The sequence below is a fragment of the Monopterus albus genome, unplaced genomic scaffold (assembly GCF_001952655.1).
Source record: "Monopterus albus unplaced genomic scaffold, M_albus_1.0 scaffold452.1, whole genome shotgun sequence".
Lineage (NCBI taxonomy): Eukaryota > Metazoa > Chordata > Actinopteri > Synbranchiformes > Synbranchidae > Monopterus > Monopterus albus.
The window spans coordinates 5,079-23,054 of record NW_018128332.1 but is presented as its reverse complement, the minus strand read 5'-3'; the positions used below and the strand labels follow the sequence as shown (position 1 = coordinate 23,054).

Below are 17,976 nucleotides of genomic sequence, written 5' to 3'. Positions count from 1 at the left end.
AAGTTTAGGGACACATACAAAAAGAATGGTCAAAAGCAAGGCAGCAGACACCTAGATGTGCTAACTTTTACTTCCTAGCATGTGTCAAGTGCCAAACCACTAGCTCCTTTCAAACCACATACCTTCAGTTAGTAATGCAGGCTTTATTATGTTAAATCTCAAACCCAACCTGAAATAACCTAATGACATCACCTGGGTTAGTTTTGCTCATTATCTGGAAAGCTCCCTCCAGAGTCCCACATCAGCCACTATTCCTCTGTTTTAACAGGCTGATTCATATTTTTCATGAGTAGGCTAAAACCTCATGTGTAAACTTGCTGGAATTCCCCTTTAATAGCAGAACTATGCCAAACTGTGCCACCCTGAGACAAATTACAGGGGGGTGTTTTGGTCACTATACCTAAATCTGAATCAAAGTAGCCATCAAAATACTCATGCAAACTTTACATGTGGCCACCTTCACTCACAAGCTCTTACCCTCAACATAATACAACTCAACACCAAGAACCACGCCTTGTCTTTAAAATAGCCAGAAACCATTAGCAATAATTTACTAAAAATAAGTGTTTATTTGCAATGTACCTTATTATGGGTATCCGTAAAATAAATCAATACTGAGATGATGCACACTACACACAGCACCATTACTAACTGCTGTTTTCCAGCCACCACAGTCCACCCACCTCTGACACCACCGTCCCTGATAGACAGACCTGCTTCTGTGGCAGGAATAACCTCATTAAACCCCCATGGCATAAGTGATTACTGTAATAGCTATCTGATAAGTCTGAAAGTGATCACTTGTGACATCTAAGATCTTTGCATTGAGGTTTAATAACCTCATTAAACCCCCATGGCATAAGTGATTACTGTAATAGCTATCTGATAAGTCTGAAAGTGATCACTTGTGACATCTAAGATCTTTGCAGATTGGCAGCTGTTGCTAGAAAAAGACTGGAAAGACAATAGAAAGATCTAATCTACAAGATTAAGATAGTATAAATAATTCCTAAGAAGATATCGTTTAGTTAGTAGAAAGAAAATTTGGAGCTCATTATTAAAACCTCTATTTGCTATAACTCCCACTGTGTCCAACTAAAGACTGAGGCAAGATGGCTGCAGCTGGCTACGACTACTGGACTAACGGAGCACACCACAGAACAACAATTATTGTTTGAACTACATGCAGCACTCTAGCAGCACACACAGTCAACACACATACATGTTGTGGTAATGAGTTAGCAGACTTGTGTCCTATTTACCTGAACCCACCAATAGAACACCATTAATGGGGCTACGACTATGAGGAACATTGGGGTGAGGACAGAGCATATGAGCAGCACATTCAGTGTGTACCAGAAAGTGCGCATCCATATGTCAATATTTTCTGGGATGTGGGAGTCAATAGTATCCATGTCTTTGCTGAAGCGGTTTAGTAACCGCCCAGTGGGGGTGCTCTCAAAGAAGGCCTGCGGAGCTCGCAGGACCCCCTGGAGCAGGTAGCGGTGTATGAACTTGGCTGCCCGCAGCATGCTGTAGGCCCGGCACAGCAGGCAGTTAACCAACAACAGCACACCTGTGAGAAGGGGTGGGGGGGGGAGGTCAAGTGTGACAACACAACAACACCTATGTTAATGGATTAGGATCTGTTCCTAATGTTTAATGACTGTGGCTGTTTTAACACCTCACGAGACTCAAAACAAGACACAGCTGTTTAGTATCAACAGTTCAGCTTATTTTTTGTGGTGTCCCTTTTTCTCTCTTTTCTTTTTTGTGTATGTTGCCATAGTGTTATTACTACTCAACTATCAGGTCTAATAGCTCCTCTGTGTGCTCCACACAAACAGAAATCATAAGATGCAGCACTTATTGCATACAAGCTCAACAACAAAAATTGCCAGAAAGGAAACTTCTATCATCGTTTGTCTCATCTCTTGTAGCCTCACGTGGCCCCCAAAGGAATATTATTTTTTGTATCTCCCACTTAAGGAAATCAGTTTTGTAGACCAGCTGCGTCTTGTGCATTACACAGCTATAAATATGTTATGCTAATGGCTACTTAATATTGTCTTTAAAGTTGATCTAATGCATTTGTTCTAATTAGGAACATACCAGTACCAAGTTTTCTCTTCTGATTCTGATCTAGGGCCAGTGTTCTTTTTTTTTGAAGAATTTAAATCAGTGAACCTCATATCAATGAAGTCAGTGGATCATTGTTATGTAAATTCAAAAGAGGCCAGGGATTACAATGAAAATTTAGTCTGCAGGCTGTCATACCTTAAAAGAAAGTTAATGGAGAAACACTGATTTCTTTAACGGTAAAGATGAAACTGCATTTCATAGATTCTGGTGTCACAATGGCTAATACCTATTCCAGTAGCCCTAATCCAACCTGAGGAAACCTGTGTGTGAGACAGAGTAGTTTTAAGCATTTAGTATTACACCTGAATCTAATTAAAAAATATGTTCATTTCCAGGTAATTATTATTGATTTCTAATTACTCGCAGATACATAAAGATACCAAGTCATTGCAAATAGGCTCTTTATATATTATCAGTACCTTTGATGAAAGGAGTAAAATGAGAGGGATTCCCAGATGTTTACATAGACAGGCAACTTTTTATCTAACCAGCCAACTGGTCTTATTATTACAACTCAGAACTCAGTTCAGATCTGCTCCATGTTTCCATGACAACAAACACCACTTTCCTCACAAGCAAAGGTTCCGCGTTACGCACTGGTGACGTAACCAGCTCCACAGACATCACTTGTGTAATCCCTAAAACAAATCCAGAGACCCTGAGGTTAGTCACTCGGGCCTACAACATGTCACAACAAAGCCCCAGTAAATGGAGCAGATTCAGTTGTATTAACACTTTTCCACCACCAGAGGGAGGTTAAGGCTCACCATCGACTGAGTGACATTACTTATGGGCTATATGTGCGTGTGGAAGCAGGCTGTGGACAAGACAGGAATGGTTTCAGCTGCGGGGGAGAGAGCAAAGTGAATTTGGGATTGAAAATAGAGATAATCTGAGAGCACATGCTCATCACTGACAACACCACAGGCTACAAACAGAAGCTGAAAGTGAAAGTTTAAAGGAGCTGCTGCACCAACGAGCATGCGGCATGTCATTCTAGGAAGAGGAAGAGTCACACATTTGCAAAGAAAAGAGGAACAGAGAGGATCATCTGGCATATGAGCAACATTTTTTCCTCAGTACCTGGACAAAGACGTATATGAAAGCCAGAGGCACTACAACTACAGCAAAGATGGGTGTGCTGGAAATGATAACTATCATGGTGGAGAGAGAGATGAAGAAGGTGGTCAGGAACATGAGCACAGTGGTTGGAAGAGCCTCGTCTATCACGTAGATGTCCTTGGAGAAGCGGTTGAGGATGCGTCCTATAGGTGTGGTATCAAAGAAAGACTGAGGCGTGTGGAGTTTGTTGGACAGCAGGCTATAGTGCAGCTTCCTGGCTGCGCTGATGTTCCCCATTGCTAGTGTGAAGGAAGAGATCATGACCAGGATACCTATGATGGAGATGAACCAGAGGAGCAGGAGTAGAGAACAAAGAAATCAGAGAGGAAGGTTTTAATTGTGGGATGAAAAATCAGTGGGATGATTATCAGTGGGCACAGACAACATCTGGCAGGGTTTCTGCAGGTTTTACCAGTATAAATGTAATACTTTTTAAGGACCAGCAGAAACCCTGTCTGTCTTGATTGTAAAGATCTTACAGTTCACTGAAAAAGCAAGAGCAGCAAAACATTATGCAATGCTTCCACACAGAACCACCAAACAATAACAATATACACTAACTGCTAGAATACTGCAGGTCCTCTGGGTGTATGTACCAAAGCATCTCTGCAGTGAGATTATAAAAATCAAACCTGGATAGAAAACACTTTCAGTTTATTTTAATGAATGTAGTAACAAGAAGCTGTTTGGTTCGAAGCAGTGTTTGGCACCATGGAGTTAAAAGCAGGAGTTCGGGTTCAAAATAAATGCAGCACCATGTTGTGGCAGCACCTTTAAAGCTGAGAACACAGTTTGTACCTTTGTGCAAAAGGTCATTTCTAAAAAATTGATTATATACAACAGCAGATGCAGAAAATGTATGAGGTTTAACTATAACATGATCTACTGTCTCACTCAATGCTTACTGTGCCACTCACCTTGTGCAATGCCCAGTGCTGCGTACACCCCCACCCTCATATGAACATTCTCCTTAGTCTGATTCGTTGACGCATCGTTGGTCCACTGGCTGAGCCAGATGTTACCGCCAATAGCTGCAGCACTCTGGCAGCCATACAGACAACAAATGACCACTGAGAGCAGCAGCCCCACCGCCTTGGCATACTCCAGGTACACTTTTGTTTTCACCTTGTAAGGAGAGTTCAATGGAGGTCAACATAGGCAGTCCCAGTCACAGAGATATCAAAACTACAATCATTTTTATTATATAGGCAAATGTGTTCTCTAATTTTATATTCCCATAAAATAATATTAATACTGAGCTGATTTGAAATAAAATTTACATGAAATCTGAACCAGTAGTGTTTTCCCCTGAATTATTATCAAAAAAGTGCACCAAAGTAACTGTGACTTGAACTTTCTACTGCATGATGCATCTATGATCTGAAATGCTTAAGTGAGAAATGAAATGTTTTTATTTTATTTATCTTATTAGTTGTAATGCCTCCTGAAATGGATAAATGGATAAAGTAATGAATGTGTACTTAGAGAATAACTGTTAAAACAGGATGGACCCAGAAAATAAATCCTTAGAACCCATAAAATAAAAATATAGGCCTAAAGGTAAAAAGGGGAATCTCTAAATCTGTAAAAATAGAAATTAACATTTAAAGCTATTTGAATGAGAAAAGACTGAAAACTGAGATTTGCTGGACTGACCCTGCCAGTTTCCGAAGTCTCTGCCTGGATGAGCTTCTGCAACTCCTGTGGTTTCTTCTCTTGTGGCTCGGAGTGCTTCCTTTGGGTGCAGCCGTGTCTCCTCACTGAGCGGGACCGTGGGTTCTCTCCATCTGCTGAAAGGATGCTGATCTGCCTGTAAGAAAAAAAAGGGGGGGGGGGGCATTAAGCTAATGTCAGTGTACACTGTGGCACTTCATTTGATAATAATTGTGCAAGTAAAAGCCCAGTAAGGAAAAAAAAATGTATTTGGTGGTTGTAATTTTATGGCACTAACACAACCCCAGTGCATGCAGGGTTCCTAATGTGTTTTTAAATATAATTACCCTTCATTATGCAGTTACTATGCAGTTTGACAATGGTCAGTTTATGCTTTTATTATTTGTTTTACGTCTTAAGTATGTCCTGAAGTTTATCTATACAACTATATGTATTATTATGTCTACTAAGGAAATGGCAATGAAGTACTGAATCTTTCATGTTACGTGCAAAATGTCCATCAGAAGGATATTTGAGAATATGCTTTCTCTAATCTAAGTGTGTTTAAAAAACCTATCAGTTACTGCTCTGCTGTACCAGAGTCAAGCCTGAATAGGTTTTGAGACTTTGCTTGATAATAATTTAAACAGAAATGCCCCGGTTGCAGTATTTTCTACAATCCTGTCAAAGGGACAAAGGCAGAACAGTGAAGGTGTCATAACAAAGAATAAAAAAGTCTAATTACATGCTAACTTCCTGTAAGGTTTGTTATATAAACAATTATCAGTTTAATGTTTCCAGTACCTTATGAAATTTCTCTTAGCTTCATTGATGACTGGTTCATTTTCCACCATGTCTGTGTGATTGCTAAGGGCATCCTCAGGGAACAATTCTTCATCTTCAATTAGCTCTTCTGTAAAAGCATTGAGAAAAACAGTATAGGATATTGCCCACAAACAAGCTCAACCATCTCTCTGCTTTGCACTCATATGTGGTGATTGAAAAGAGGAGGGAGCAGTGCCCTACCAGTTGCCTCGTCCTCCTCTACAATGTCCTCCAGAGAGTAGTTCCTGAGAAACTCTGCAAAGGCTCCGTTCTGTTTGAGCAGCTCCTGGTAGGACCCCATCTCTGACACCTGTCCATCCACCATCACCATTATGTTATCCACCTGAGGCAGGAAGCTGATTCCATGTGTCACCAGAATTCTTGTCTGGGGTTAAAAAACAACAACAACAAAAATATCTATTACTGTCTGATCTAACACACAAAAACCAATACCAAAGCAAACCCTCAAACAAACATAAACAGAACTTTTATTGCAAACTCAAAGACAGTGGTATAATAGACCGTGTGAACTCTCCAAAAATAATGCAGTGACAGGAACTCAGCCAGCGGTTCTGGTAAAATGATGTCACAGATATGAAATACCACCAACTAATAAAGTGATAAAAGATACAACTTCCTCTCTAGTAAAAAGATAAGATAATACTTCCTCTATCAAACAAAAATGCTACAAGCTCTGTGAGGCTGTAGTAAAGCATGCTAACATGCTCACAATGACAATGCTAATATACTGAAGTTTAGCAGGTGTAATGTTTCCAATCATCCACCTTTGTTTAGCCTGTTCGCATGCTAACATCTGCTAATTTGCAAAAAAGTACATCTGAGGCTCATGTGAATATCATTAATTTTGCAGGTATTTCGTCATAAACCAAAGTACCAGACAAATTTAAACTGACCTGTTGATGACAAGTCAGGGGAGTCATTACAGTACATCATCTTAGAAGCATGAATTTTTTCATAAAACTCTGTGGCAATCCATCAGGTAGATTACAAGACATTTGACTGCGTGAAAATTTGGACATAATCTTGGATCTATAGTGAAAGTCAGGGGATCACCATAGTCAGTCGGATTAATCCTGTAGGAGCCATGAATGATGTACAAAGTATTATGACAGTCCAATAACTGCTGAGATATTTCACTCTGGACCAAAGTGGTGGATCCAGCATCCAAGACCGACACTGCACCAACAATACACAGTCATTCATTTACCTCTGCAGTGTTAATAACATGGGCTTGATTTGTGAACCTTTCTTAAGTTGGGTTTAGTGTTTCCTCACCTTGCCCTTCAACAGCCCCTCTGGACCAATGAGGTTGTCAAATATGTGTTTGGCCACGTGGGCGTCCACAGCGGATAGCGGATCATCCAGCAGGTACACATCAGCATTGCTGTACAGAGCTCGAGCAAGACTCACCCTCTGTCTCTGCCCACCAGACAGGTTGATACCCTGCAGGTTTGAGACAGAATCGCTTTAAGCACTGTAGCTATTGGACAGTCTACCATGTGAATTTTTAAGGTGCATTTCAGTACCACATAAACCTAATCATAAGGGGCAAGAATGTCTAGAAAACTCTGAATTGAATCATGTTATGATTGCAGACATCAAGACTTGCTGGATGGAAAACAGAACCAAAGACAGTCCTTAGAAATAGAAACACAAAGTGCTCATTGAGTAAAGGAAAGGAAATTGAAAGTGCTTGTTTTTTGTACCTTCTCTCCTATCTCAGTCATATCTCCTCCAGGCAGCACCTCCAGGTCTGGGGTTAAGGCACAGGCTTCCAGAACGCTGCAGTACTTCTGCTCATTGTAGGAGTTCCCGAACAGGATGTTGTCTCGCAGGGTGGCATTCTGTATCCAGGCCTGTTGAGGTACGTATGCCACTGATCCCTGAAGAGAGAGGTCAACAAGTCTGATCTCACTGCTGTTAAGTCATTAGGGACATTAATTTATCTACTTGATTCTGGCCTTCCTGTAAATGTTTTAAATTCCCTCCATGGACTACAAATCTGAATAGCTCTTTGTGTATAAACCAGGAAAAGGTCTGAGGCCTGTGTCATCCTATTTTAGTTTTCAGTCATTCTTTTGCCAATGTGTCCATAGAGCACTTCATATATAAAGTCCAACTGACTGATTTTTTTGTTATTTATTCCTTATTTTGCTGCATTTTGTGAGCTAATGTAAAAAGAGCTGGGGGTGTCAATGAAAAGAGAATTAAAAGTATGAACGTAGGTAATACATCTGCAACCTTGTAATATCCACTGGATTTTATGTACTCCTCATCTTTCTTACTATAAACAGAGGCGAGTCAGTGTGTTAATACAGTATCATGAATCAGACGAGCTCAGGTTTGTGAATGCAGTATAATAGAATAAAGCTGCATGAACTGATTTTTGGTCACTTTGGGGCAACAAATCATCCAGTATCTGGGGCCTTAGCTGCTAATGAGGATGTTCACTGGCAGTTTGGTGCCAAGCAAGAAGTGTAGTTGAAATAACTTGCTATAGAATATGAAGTGGAGTCCTACTCGAACTGAAACGTCTCCTTCCAGTTTCTCCATTTCACCGAGCAGCGCAGAGATCAGGGAGGACTTCCCGCAGCCAACCTGGCCCACCACTGCAAGTAGCGAGCCCTGGGGCACCATCATATTAATACTACAAAACAAACACATCTTAAGTACAGCTTCAGGTATGAGGATGCACACACGCAACAAATACAGACATGTAGTGTATGGCTTTTCATGACATACTTGTGCAAAACAGGAGGTTCTCCTTTAGCCCAGGTGAACTTTCCGTTGACAACTATCACTGAAAACTCTATTGAACAACAAAACATCATGTCAGTTTCTTTTTAGCATGTTTTAAACTGGTGACAGAGTGGATGTAGTCTGACAAAACAAAAGACTTGGAAGGCATTTCTTAATCATGAGTCATCCAAAAACTTGTCAGGCTCTGAAGCACTGGGTAAAAGGTGCAAGTAAGAAGCAGTGACTGTGGAGCTTGAGTTAACACAAGGGAATGCTGACATGTAATGACAAAGCAAATTTTAAAGCCTGTTCAAAGCATGTGGAATGACACCAGAAGTGTAAAAAACTGACTGAAGCTGGGTAGAACAGGAAAAAGAAATGCTGTTCTGACCTTAATCAATGGAGGAGCAGAGTTTAATTTTACCTGCAGCTGTGTTCTTTCGGTCTACTGAATTTGGGTCTATCTCATCATGACTCAGGAACCCTTGGACTCGCTTCAGTGAGACGCTGGCCTGAGACGCAGAATAAACACACAAGGTTCTCAATGGAACCTCATACACGAACATGCGGAGGAGAAGAGAACAGAGAGGAAAAGAAGAAGAGCCCACCTGCACAATGCTGCTGATGACTTGGGGAAGCATGTTGAGAGGAAACCTGAGGATGTTAAAGAGTGAGAGCGACACAAAGGCCTTCTCTGCATCCAGGATGTTGTTCTCATCCACAGTCACATACACAGCAAACGTTGTCAAGGCGACCTGGTAACACAGTGACAAAGAGGCAGCTCAGACATCAGCGTGTGTTGATTTAGTGTAAAGATCTGTAGCAGTCAGTGCTGTGATGCTACACACACCCACATACACATTAACCTGAGTCAAGTAGTGACTCAGCGCTGACCTCATTATTAACAGCTGCTAACTACTGGCTTTTGGATGGTAAAATGTGCATTTGTCTGACAAATAAGACTTTAGGTATATGCTGTCATGTGACCTAGAATACCTGATGTAGATAAATAATATAGGCATGTAGCCTACAGCAGTGACAATTGTTTCCGTTTTTCACTAGCCTAGAAGAAGACCGGTGGATCAAAATCAAAATTATTGATTATAATTATCATAATTATATCATATCATAAAATATCAAAATATCATAAAAATGTAAATAAATTGACAGGTAATAATAAATAATGACAGAATTTTTATGACCCTCTCTATCAAATGATGGATGGGAAAGTCTAGCATGACCTCTGACTACAACTGATTATTTTCATTATGTATCAAATGACAATGGCCATCTGTCACTCTATGACTTGAACACTCACATTCTACAGTTTCTACATAAAGGAGTTATTCATCACCCATTATCTAAGTTAGGTTCAAATAAAGGTTTCTTGTAATTTGTGACCACAACCTGAACCAATATGGAAACAGTATTTACAGTACAGCTGTCACACATGACTTATGAAGACCTCACAGAGGTAACCCTGAGAACAACCCTTACTGGCAAACAACAGTGTTGAAAAATGTTGTCATGTACATAAAGTGCCAGGCATGAAGACATTTTTGTAGAAATTCATGCAGTTCGTTTAGATTTGCTGTGTCGTACATTCAGCTTTAAACAATGATAAAAAACAAAAATGGCCACAGTTAATCACATTCACTACAGTATGTTTAATTCCACACTTGTGGACTGAGCCTACCAGGAAAGGGGCGCTGGTCCAGGCCATGGTGGACAGCGCTCCCAGGTAGGCTGTCTTGCGGAGCACGTTGAGCTCCTTCTGCCGAATGGCCAGGACCTTTTCTTTGAAGGAGTTCTCCCAGGCATACAGCTTTAGGACTTTGATACCATTCAGGATCTCATTCATGAGCTTGATACGAGCATCCTTGTACTGCATCTGCTCCATCTAGGAGAGACAAAAAGGAAGATGGGCACAGGAAGAAAAACTGTTCTTTATCTGAATGAACAAACTAGAAAGTAGCCAAACACCAATTACAGATTAAAAAAACAGACAAAGGGCTAAATGCAAACACCATAAACTATGTAAAACCATGTAAAATTATTGATGCAGGTCTGCTGAAAGTCAAGAGACATGAAATTACTGCCAAGTCTTAGTTTGACTGGTTATACCTGGTAGGCTCGGGTCTTCATGGCAATGACAGCATTAAAAGGGATCAGCATGATCATGACAGCCACCCCAGCCAGCACAGACGGGCCAAGATTCTGTAAAATGCAGCGCAGTGAGTTATTCAGTGCTGTTATAATTTAAAATAAACTCAGACATAAAGCAAAATCCCACCATACTCAATAAAAACGTGTACGTGTAAACAAACTATGGAGAGAAATTCCCAGTCATTGACTACCTACAGTTTAGTCATAGCCCCGTAATCCATGTACAATCTGTGTGAGTACCTGCCAGAGGAAATATAGCGCCAGTATAATCTGAAGAGGAGCAGACCACAGCATGTTGAGGAAGGTGGTTAGGTCCATGAACCGCTGTGCATCCACAGACATCAGGTTGACTACCTCTCCCACCGTAGATGAACGCTTGGCAGCATTTGTTATCACCAGCGCCTGCAGAACAACAAAAATATACAACTGTACTCAGCACTGTAATAAATGTATTTTCTGTGATGCATACTGTGTCTCCTCTAAGCTGAAATGTACTGTAGAAACTGAATTTTGCTCACTTAAGGCCTCAGTTAGACTTAGTGTATTTGTGTGTGTGTGTGTGTGTGTGTTTGTGGTCAAACAGAAGAACAAAGATGTGAAAACTTCTTACCTTCCTGTAGATAGCTCCTATGACAGCTGTGCGTATATTCATGCCGGTGACAAAACAGTACTGAAATTGATGGTGGAGGATAAGAGTCTGCAGGAAGGCTGTGAAGAACATAAGGAAGGCCAGCGTGTAACCCCACCAGTAAGGCACTCCCGTCTGTTTTGTAAAAGTGATCAGCAACCTATACAAGCGAGTAGAAAAATCACGGTCTGTAGATAAACATATCTTTTATTCCTGTAAAACTTTAGCATGAATTAGAACAATCACTATTTACAAGTTGGACTTGATGGAATGTCTTTACCTAACACTTACCTAAAAAGCAACCAGTCACTAAACCTTTGACATGAAGTTCTTCCATGCTTATACTAAATTATGTCCCAACTACTTACACCTTGTTCAGCTGCAGACAGTCTACAAGCCTGGAATTAACCTGCATAACACTGCAGTATGGCGTTACACAAAAAGTAGTCCAGATGACACCTTTGTAGCATCTTTCATAGCCTTCCTATTTTCTCTGTGTTGGTCTCGAGTGGGTACGCTCCTCCAGTAACAGAGACAGTATGAGCAGTTTATCAAACATCTGTTAACTATGATGTTTTTCCTGAAAAGTCTAGACCTTACTGTTCCCCCGTTGTTTCAAATTAGAGCTATAGCCTACAATTAAAACTGAACTGAATAACTTTCAAACTAATAAAGATATCAGCATCATTCCAAATGTCAGCAGTAGGTTTTCATGGTCAAGCTATCATATATGAGGATCGAACTATCACAGGAATGTGGCTTTTACTGCATTATTGGAAAACTGATTTCTGGTGCTCTGAATGCGGTCTAGTTTTTTTAATAGAGTAGAAGTAGTACTACATTCTTAAGAGGCTTCTCAATATTATTCTAGATAAAGGAAAAAGTTTGGTCTGCATTACTAGTCAGCTGATATTACAAGAGTACAGTATAATATCATATATCACAATATGTTTTGTGAAAGAGAGCATTAAAATAAGAAAGAACAGAAAACACATATGCTCAAACTGACAGTTTGTTCTGTGGCACCACTGAAAATGCATATATCATTTTTAATTACCCTTAGTAAACCACATGACAGTAATACACCTGAGGATTGTAAATAATGACAGCTACCATACTTTGCATAAAACAAATCAGCAAGCAAAAATGCAAACACAAAATGCAAAAAGATGTCCTACAAACAGGATCAGATAATAATGGAACAATGTCAGGTTTCTAGGGGTTGGTGCAAATATACTGTAACAAACAAAGCACACAGTAGTAACATATGACCTTTCTTTTTACCTAAGCAGCTGGGGGTTGACAAAGGTGATAATATCCTGCAGCAGCTTGTAGGCTGAGCCAATCAGAAAGTAGGGTCCAAAAGCTTTAATGAGGGCACGCAGGAAAGAAGGCTGCTGGGAAGTGGCCTTCTGACTGGACAGCAGAACCTCCACTTCCTCTGGGTTGTTTTCACCTTCACCCCCTCCTCCTGCAACGTGGTTGGTAGTTGGTAGGGGCTTGGAGTACACAGCCTGGCTGGATGGACTCTGTTCACTGTGGACAAAGGAGTTAGAAATTGTGAAATTGAGAACAGGCAACATCGTAAGCAAATAACATATATTTATATAGCATCTTTCTAAGCACATCAGCTGTGTGTAGATCAGCATCTACAAGGAGTGATGCCTCAAATTTCAATTAAAAACAGTTGAAGTCCTACACTTTAAACTGTTAATATTACCAACAGCAATACCAACAAATAAACAAAACACAGTAACATCAATGAAAGGTCCTATGGAAGGCCTTGTACGTGATAGAAAAATGCTTTAAATTATTCTGTATGTTATGGGCAGTCATGAGGTGAAGCCAGGCTTGGGGAGGTGAGACATGGAGCAGCTGTAATTTCTCAGCTGATGATTTACTTGAGTTGGTAAATGAGTTAAGAAAGTACAGTCTGGATGAGTAAAATCAATATCAATGTTATTCTAGAACAGGGTGAGAGATAAGGTAGGAATGTAAATCTAGTTGGGAAAAAATGGACTCAGTACAGGCTAACATAATCTGTGACAAACCCACAAAAAATTGTCACCCATTGTACAATTTCTTATGGCCTTTACCTTTAAGGCATCTTTTAGTTCATTGTTTTGGCTTTACCGTCAGCACCTTTAATGGTTCAGTTCTTTCTTATTTTGGGCCACAACAGGCAGTTGCTTTTCTGCTTAAAACCTTGAAAAACCTTCTGTACACTACATGCTTAGCTCTAAATAGGAGATGGATAAAATTAGTGACAAGCTAGTAAACAAAGTGGAGCATTTTACAGCTGAAGAGTCATATTTTCCTCAGGAGGCAGTGGAGGCCAAATTAGAGCTATAATGAGAGTGAATGTTGGACTTCTCATTCATCAGGTAGCCAGAAATACAACTTCAAATGACTGTTAATGTTGCTACATATCAGCTAGATGTGTAAATATGCAACCGCCTGCTAACATGCTAGCAATACATTGTGTTACATTTTTCTTCTGCTTCCAAGTGCCTACAAATTCTGATAATACAGCTCAGCAGTCAGTTTGTTATTTTATGTGGGGGGGGGGGGGGGGGTGTTATGTTGCAGTAGCAAGATGTAACACAGACAGTGCAAAAAGCCCTGATGACATAAAAGGCTGTAGTTTATCCCTTGTACTGTTAGCTTGTGGCTGCTTTTGTTAATAATCTCGAGCGGTGAGACATAAAGCGGGAAATCCAGGCTGTGATCCAAGTGAGAGGAATGTTTTTGCAAACTATACAAAATCTATTCTAATACCAGATTAAAGAGCAGGAGTCAGATTCCAGCAGCGACTATAGCTCAACATAACAACTGCGATGGAATTCAGCTTAACACCAAACAGGTTTCCAGATCATGAAAAGGCCTAATCAAGCTTTCCCATATCATTTTACTGGTTGTTCTCAGTGAGAAAGCACAAGGAAACTGACAGGAAAACTGCAGTAGAGAGAGAGTGAGAGAGAGGAAGCTGCCTGATGGAGGTCAGAGTTCAGCAGAGTTGAGTCTGTCTGTCTGTGCATGAAATAGCCTTTTTTGCTGAAGTGGTACAATGTGTAACATAAGTGCTATTCTCAGCGGCCAGGCAACTAAAGCATTTCTTCCAGTATGTAGCTGAACACATGCAAACTATGGAATGCAATATTATATACATGAGAAAAGTAATTAATTCTGCAGGACATCATGCAGAGCAGCGGGAGACAGGGTCAAGGCACTAATGTTAAAAACCAACAATATTCCACAAACATACAGTACAAATCATATAGAACAAATCTGAGCAACAATTCTACAAAAAGAGAGAAAATCAATGTTTCATATGTTCTCACTGATGTCTTCAGATCCAGGATGAAATACTCTTTATGTTTTATCTATAAGTTGCAGCCTGTGTATTTTCATTAGTTTCCCATTGTCCTTTAAATGAAATGTGTAGCGCCAGTAGTACCAGTTTCATATATTATGAGTTATCCTGCTGCTAGGATTAGCAACAGGGTCATGGCTTCACTTGTGCATAAAGTGATGAACACACACCTATGCCTTTTTTCAGACTACACAGTTTTTTTTTGTCTGATAACGATGGTCACTATTTCAGATTACACAATTACAGAGTCATACATTCTTGGACGAGGGATATGACAGAGTACAGAGATGGATCACAGCCTGCCATTGTTCAAGACTTGCCAGAGACCAGGGGGAATTTACTGTAAACCCCGAATAATGTAGTAAAACCAAAAACTAAAAACCTAGCCCAGTAGACTAACTACTTCCCAAGGCTGACTGTGAAAGTCAGTATGCTAATGTTAGCTGTACCACTGTGATATTTAATGAATATGGTTCAGTCCAATATGCCAAAAGCGTATGAACAAAAGAACAATCTGTGCTCCTGTTGGTCAGCGTCGGCCCAACATGTCATAGACGGCAAAAAAATTTCTGACATGCTAGACTTTGTGTTGGGATGCTGTGAGGTGTGCCAGAGGTAGCACCGGTTCTCATTTACTATGATATACTATACAAGATAAAATGATTGATGTTTAAGGAAATTAAAAGCCCTTAAAAAACAACAACAACAACAACAACAACACTGTGACCAGTTTTTAAAGAACGTAACAATATATTCAGTAGGAACCTAGACTTAAGATGAGGAAAGAATCACTGTGGCAAGAGTGCAGGAATGAAAGGGAACATCATTACCTTACATGTAGCTGTACCCAACATAGCTAAATCCAAATTCCAACTACAATAAAACTGAAATAGATATGTACAAATGTGTATTCTGCAACTGCAGGCTATAGTGTATAAATGCAGAAACCCTTCACTGGGAAATCTACTACAGAGTCTGCATCATCAGTACAGAGGATCCAAACAAAAAAAGAAAATAAAAAGCATTTGAAGTTGCAGCATCATATGACAGTAATACAGCCTTGGCTTTAAAGTATCAGGGTTACAGCAGTACTCTGGCTTCCTGCTTTCACCTGATTTCTCCCAGTAACCTGCTGTCTTCGTATGTAAAGACAGTGGCTGTTTTTATTTTACATAACATGAGACAAGGGTTTTATGGGAGTGAAACAAACACATAGGAAAACATTTTACTTGTCCTGTATACATTTGCTCATCTCCACCCCACCCTCTTTTCCCAACATACCTCTTGACCTTGACCTGCTCCTTCTCCCACTCTTTGAGGAGTCTGGGCACCATCTCCTTGGATCTGTCACGCTGGTTCAGAGACCACAGGTCTTTGGCCTCCAGGGGCATTTTGTAGCCTTTAATGGCCATACTGAGACAGAGAAGTTTAGCAGTTTAATCCAATCAGGTACACTGGGCAATTCAACACTAAAGGTTAGGAATTACTGTAAACAAATGGGACCCTGCCTGAACGGGTTCTCAGTTTCAAATCTTTAATGATATGTTTTCTTCTATCGCCTTTCATTGTGGTGTCTTTCATTCTCAGAGCAAAATCTGATTCTAAGATTCTTTATCTCAAAGCCAACCTAATGAGAACTGCTTTTCACAAACACTTAATTGAGTTTCCTGGATTTGCTAATCATCATCATGTACTCATGGATCAGATTCCACTGCAAACTGGCCTGATGTATTTTCCAGTAGAAGAAGAAACTGGCTTACAAAACAAAAGAAAAGAAGAATGTGATGTAATATACAGTACAGTATACTAACAAATACTTTATGGAGCCACCATGTTTTCAATATTACATAGATAAAATGGACATTATAAAATGAATTATGTTTTGAAAAGGAAGATAAATTGTGAAATAGTTTAAGAAAAATGAAAACATGAGTCATTATTATGAAATGTGTCATCCTTCTTACGAAAACATGAGTCATTATTATGAAATGTGATGTCATCCTTCTTACTTCATATTTAACTACAATTACAGCCTCGCGATTGTATGCCTCCATCAACCAGCTAAATTCACAGAATGGGACAGATGTGATGATACAGTGACCTTTGACCACCAAAATCTAATCAGTTCATCCTTAAATCCAAGTGGACGTTTGTGCCAAATCTGTAGAAATTCCCCTCAAGTCATTCCTAAGATGTTGCTTTCACAAGGATAGGCCAGCCAGATAGATGAACAACCCGAAAACATAATGCCACTGGTCTCAGCTATTGTCAGCAAGGAGGGATAAAAACTATAATGCTAAATAATAACTTTGCATTATAATGACTTAAGTAAATCTCTTAAAAATCTTAAGTGTGAGACTGCAGATGTTGGGTGCAGTGGCAGAGAGCAGGGTGTACCCACCTTGTGAACCACCAAAATGTCATTCTGGAGAGAAAACCTGCTGAGGTTTCAGGGCAGGGATTCTGAGAAAAATTCAAACATGTACAGAAAAATACCGGTATGTCAGAGAGGTTAAACAAGGATAATGTGGACAGAATTCTCTTGAGTAGCCAGTAACAACCATGTTCTCTGTGTTTAGGCACAAGTGTGTGTGACCTGCTTTAACAAGCACCAAGTGGCCTGACAACACACTCAGGCCTTTACCCGCTCAACACTGTAACATGTAAGCAGGAATATACAGCAGGATATTCTCACATATAGCCAAGAGGCACACACACACACACTTCACTACTGAGCGGACACTGCAGCAGAATGTATGACTCACTGGGTCTGTGACAACATCGGAGAAGAGAGGAGGTTTCTCATTGAAGCAGCAGAGGATGAGCTCACAAACCACCATGCTGAAGTAGATGTAGAAAGTGGTGAATCGCAGCTTGTCTGTCACTTCGCTCTGCAATGCAAAACAAGCACCCACATACACACAAAAAAGTGAATTCAAATATTGTTACAATCATCATGTGTGAAGTAGTGTGTTTACATGCAGGCAAATCAGGTATAAATAACACGTATCACCTTTCCCTATACACATGTTGAATGATACCTGTGTCTGAATGGACATCTTTTTAAAAGATTGACATTTTCTATTTAACAGTATTTTCCACACTCCCCATACAGAGACTAAAACCAACAATGAATTCCTCTACTCACAGTTATTGTTTGTCAGTGTGTTAGTCCTGCATTAGTTCGTCTGTACTATAGACCTCTGTGTTGTTCAAAAAAGATTAAAAACAGTGAAATACAGTGGAACCTTGGTTTTCGTATGCCCTATTTTTCATACGATTCGGTTTTCGCCGACTTTTTTTCATC

The 17,976-nt window shown here is 40.0% G+C and overlaps 1 protein-coding gene across 1 annotated transcript in view; it reads right to left on the bottom strand.

Annotated features, from left to right (window-relative positions):
• abcc3 (ATP-binding cassette, sub-family C (CFTR/MRP), member 3) overlaps nt 1-17,976 on the bottom strand; it is a 29,956-nt gene that overhangs the window by 7,011 nt on the left and 4,969 nt on the right. Inside the window, 19 exon segments of the mRNA XM_020587316.1 lie at nt 3,226-3,536; nt 4,182-4,389; nt 4,921-5,074; nt 5,722-5,830; nt 5,944-6,127; nt 7,039-7,206; nt 7,470-7,646; nt 8,284-8,410; nt 8,506-8,572; nt 8,927-9,014; nt 9,111-9,257; nt 10,199-10,402; nt 10,627-10,719; nt 10,909-11,070; nt 11,279-11,456; nt 12,581-12,832; nt 15,951-16,082; nt 17,071-17,132; nt 17,435-17,560. Of these exon segments, the coding sequence (XP_020442972.1) occupies nt 3,226-3,536; nt 4,182-4,389; nt 4,921-5,074; nt 5,722-5,830; nt 5,944-6,127; nt 7,039-7,206; nt 7,470-7,646; nt 8,284-8,410; nt 8,506-8,572; nt 8,927-9,014; nt 9,111-9,257; nt 10,199-10,402; nt 10,627-10,719; nt 10,909-11,070; nt 11,279-11,456; nt 12,581-12,832; nt 15,951-16,082; nt 17,071-17,132; nt 17,435-17,509 (2,898 nt within the window). The 5' untranslated portion in view covers nt 17,510-17,560.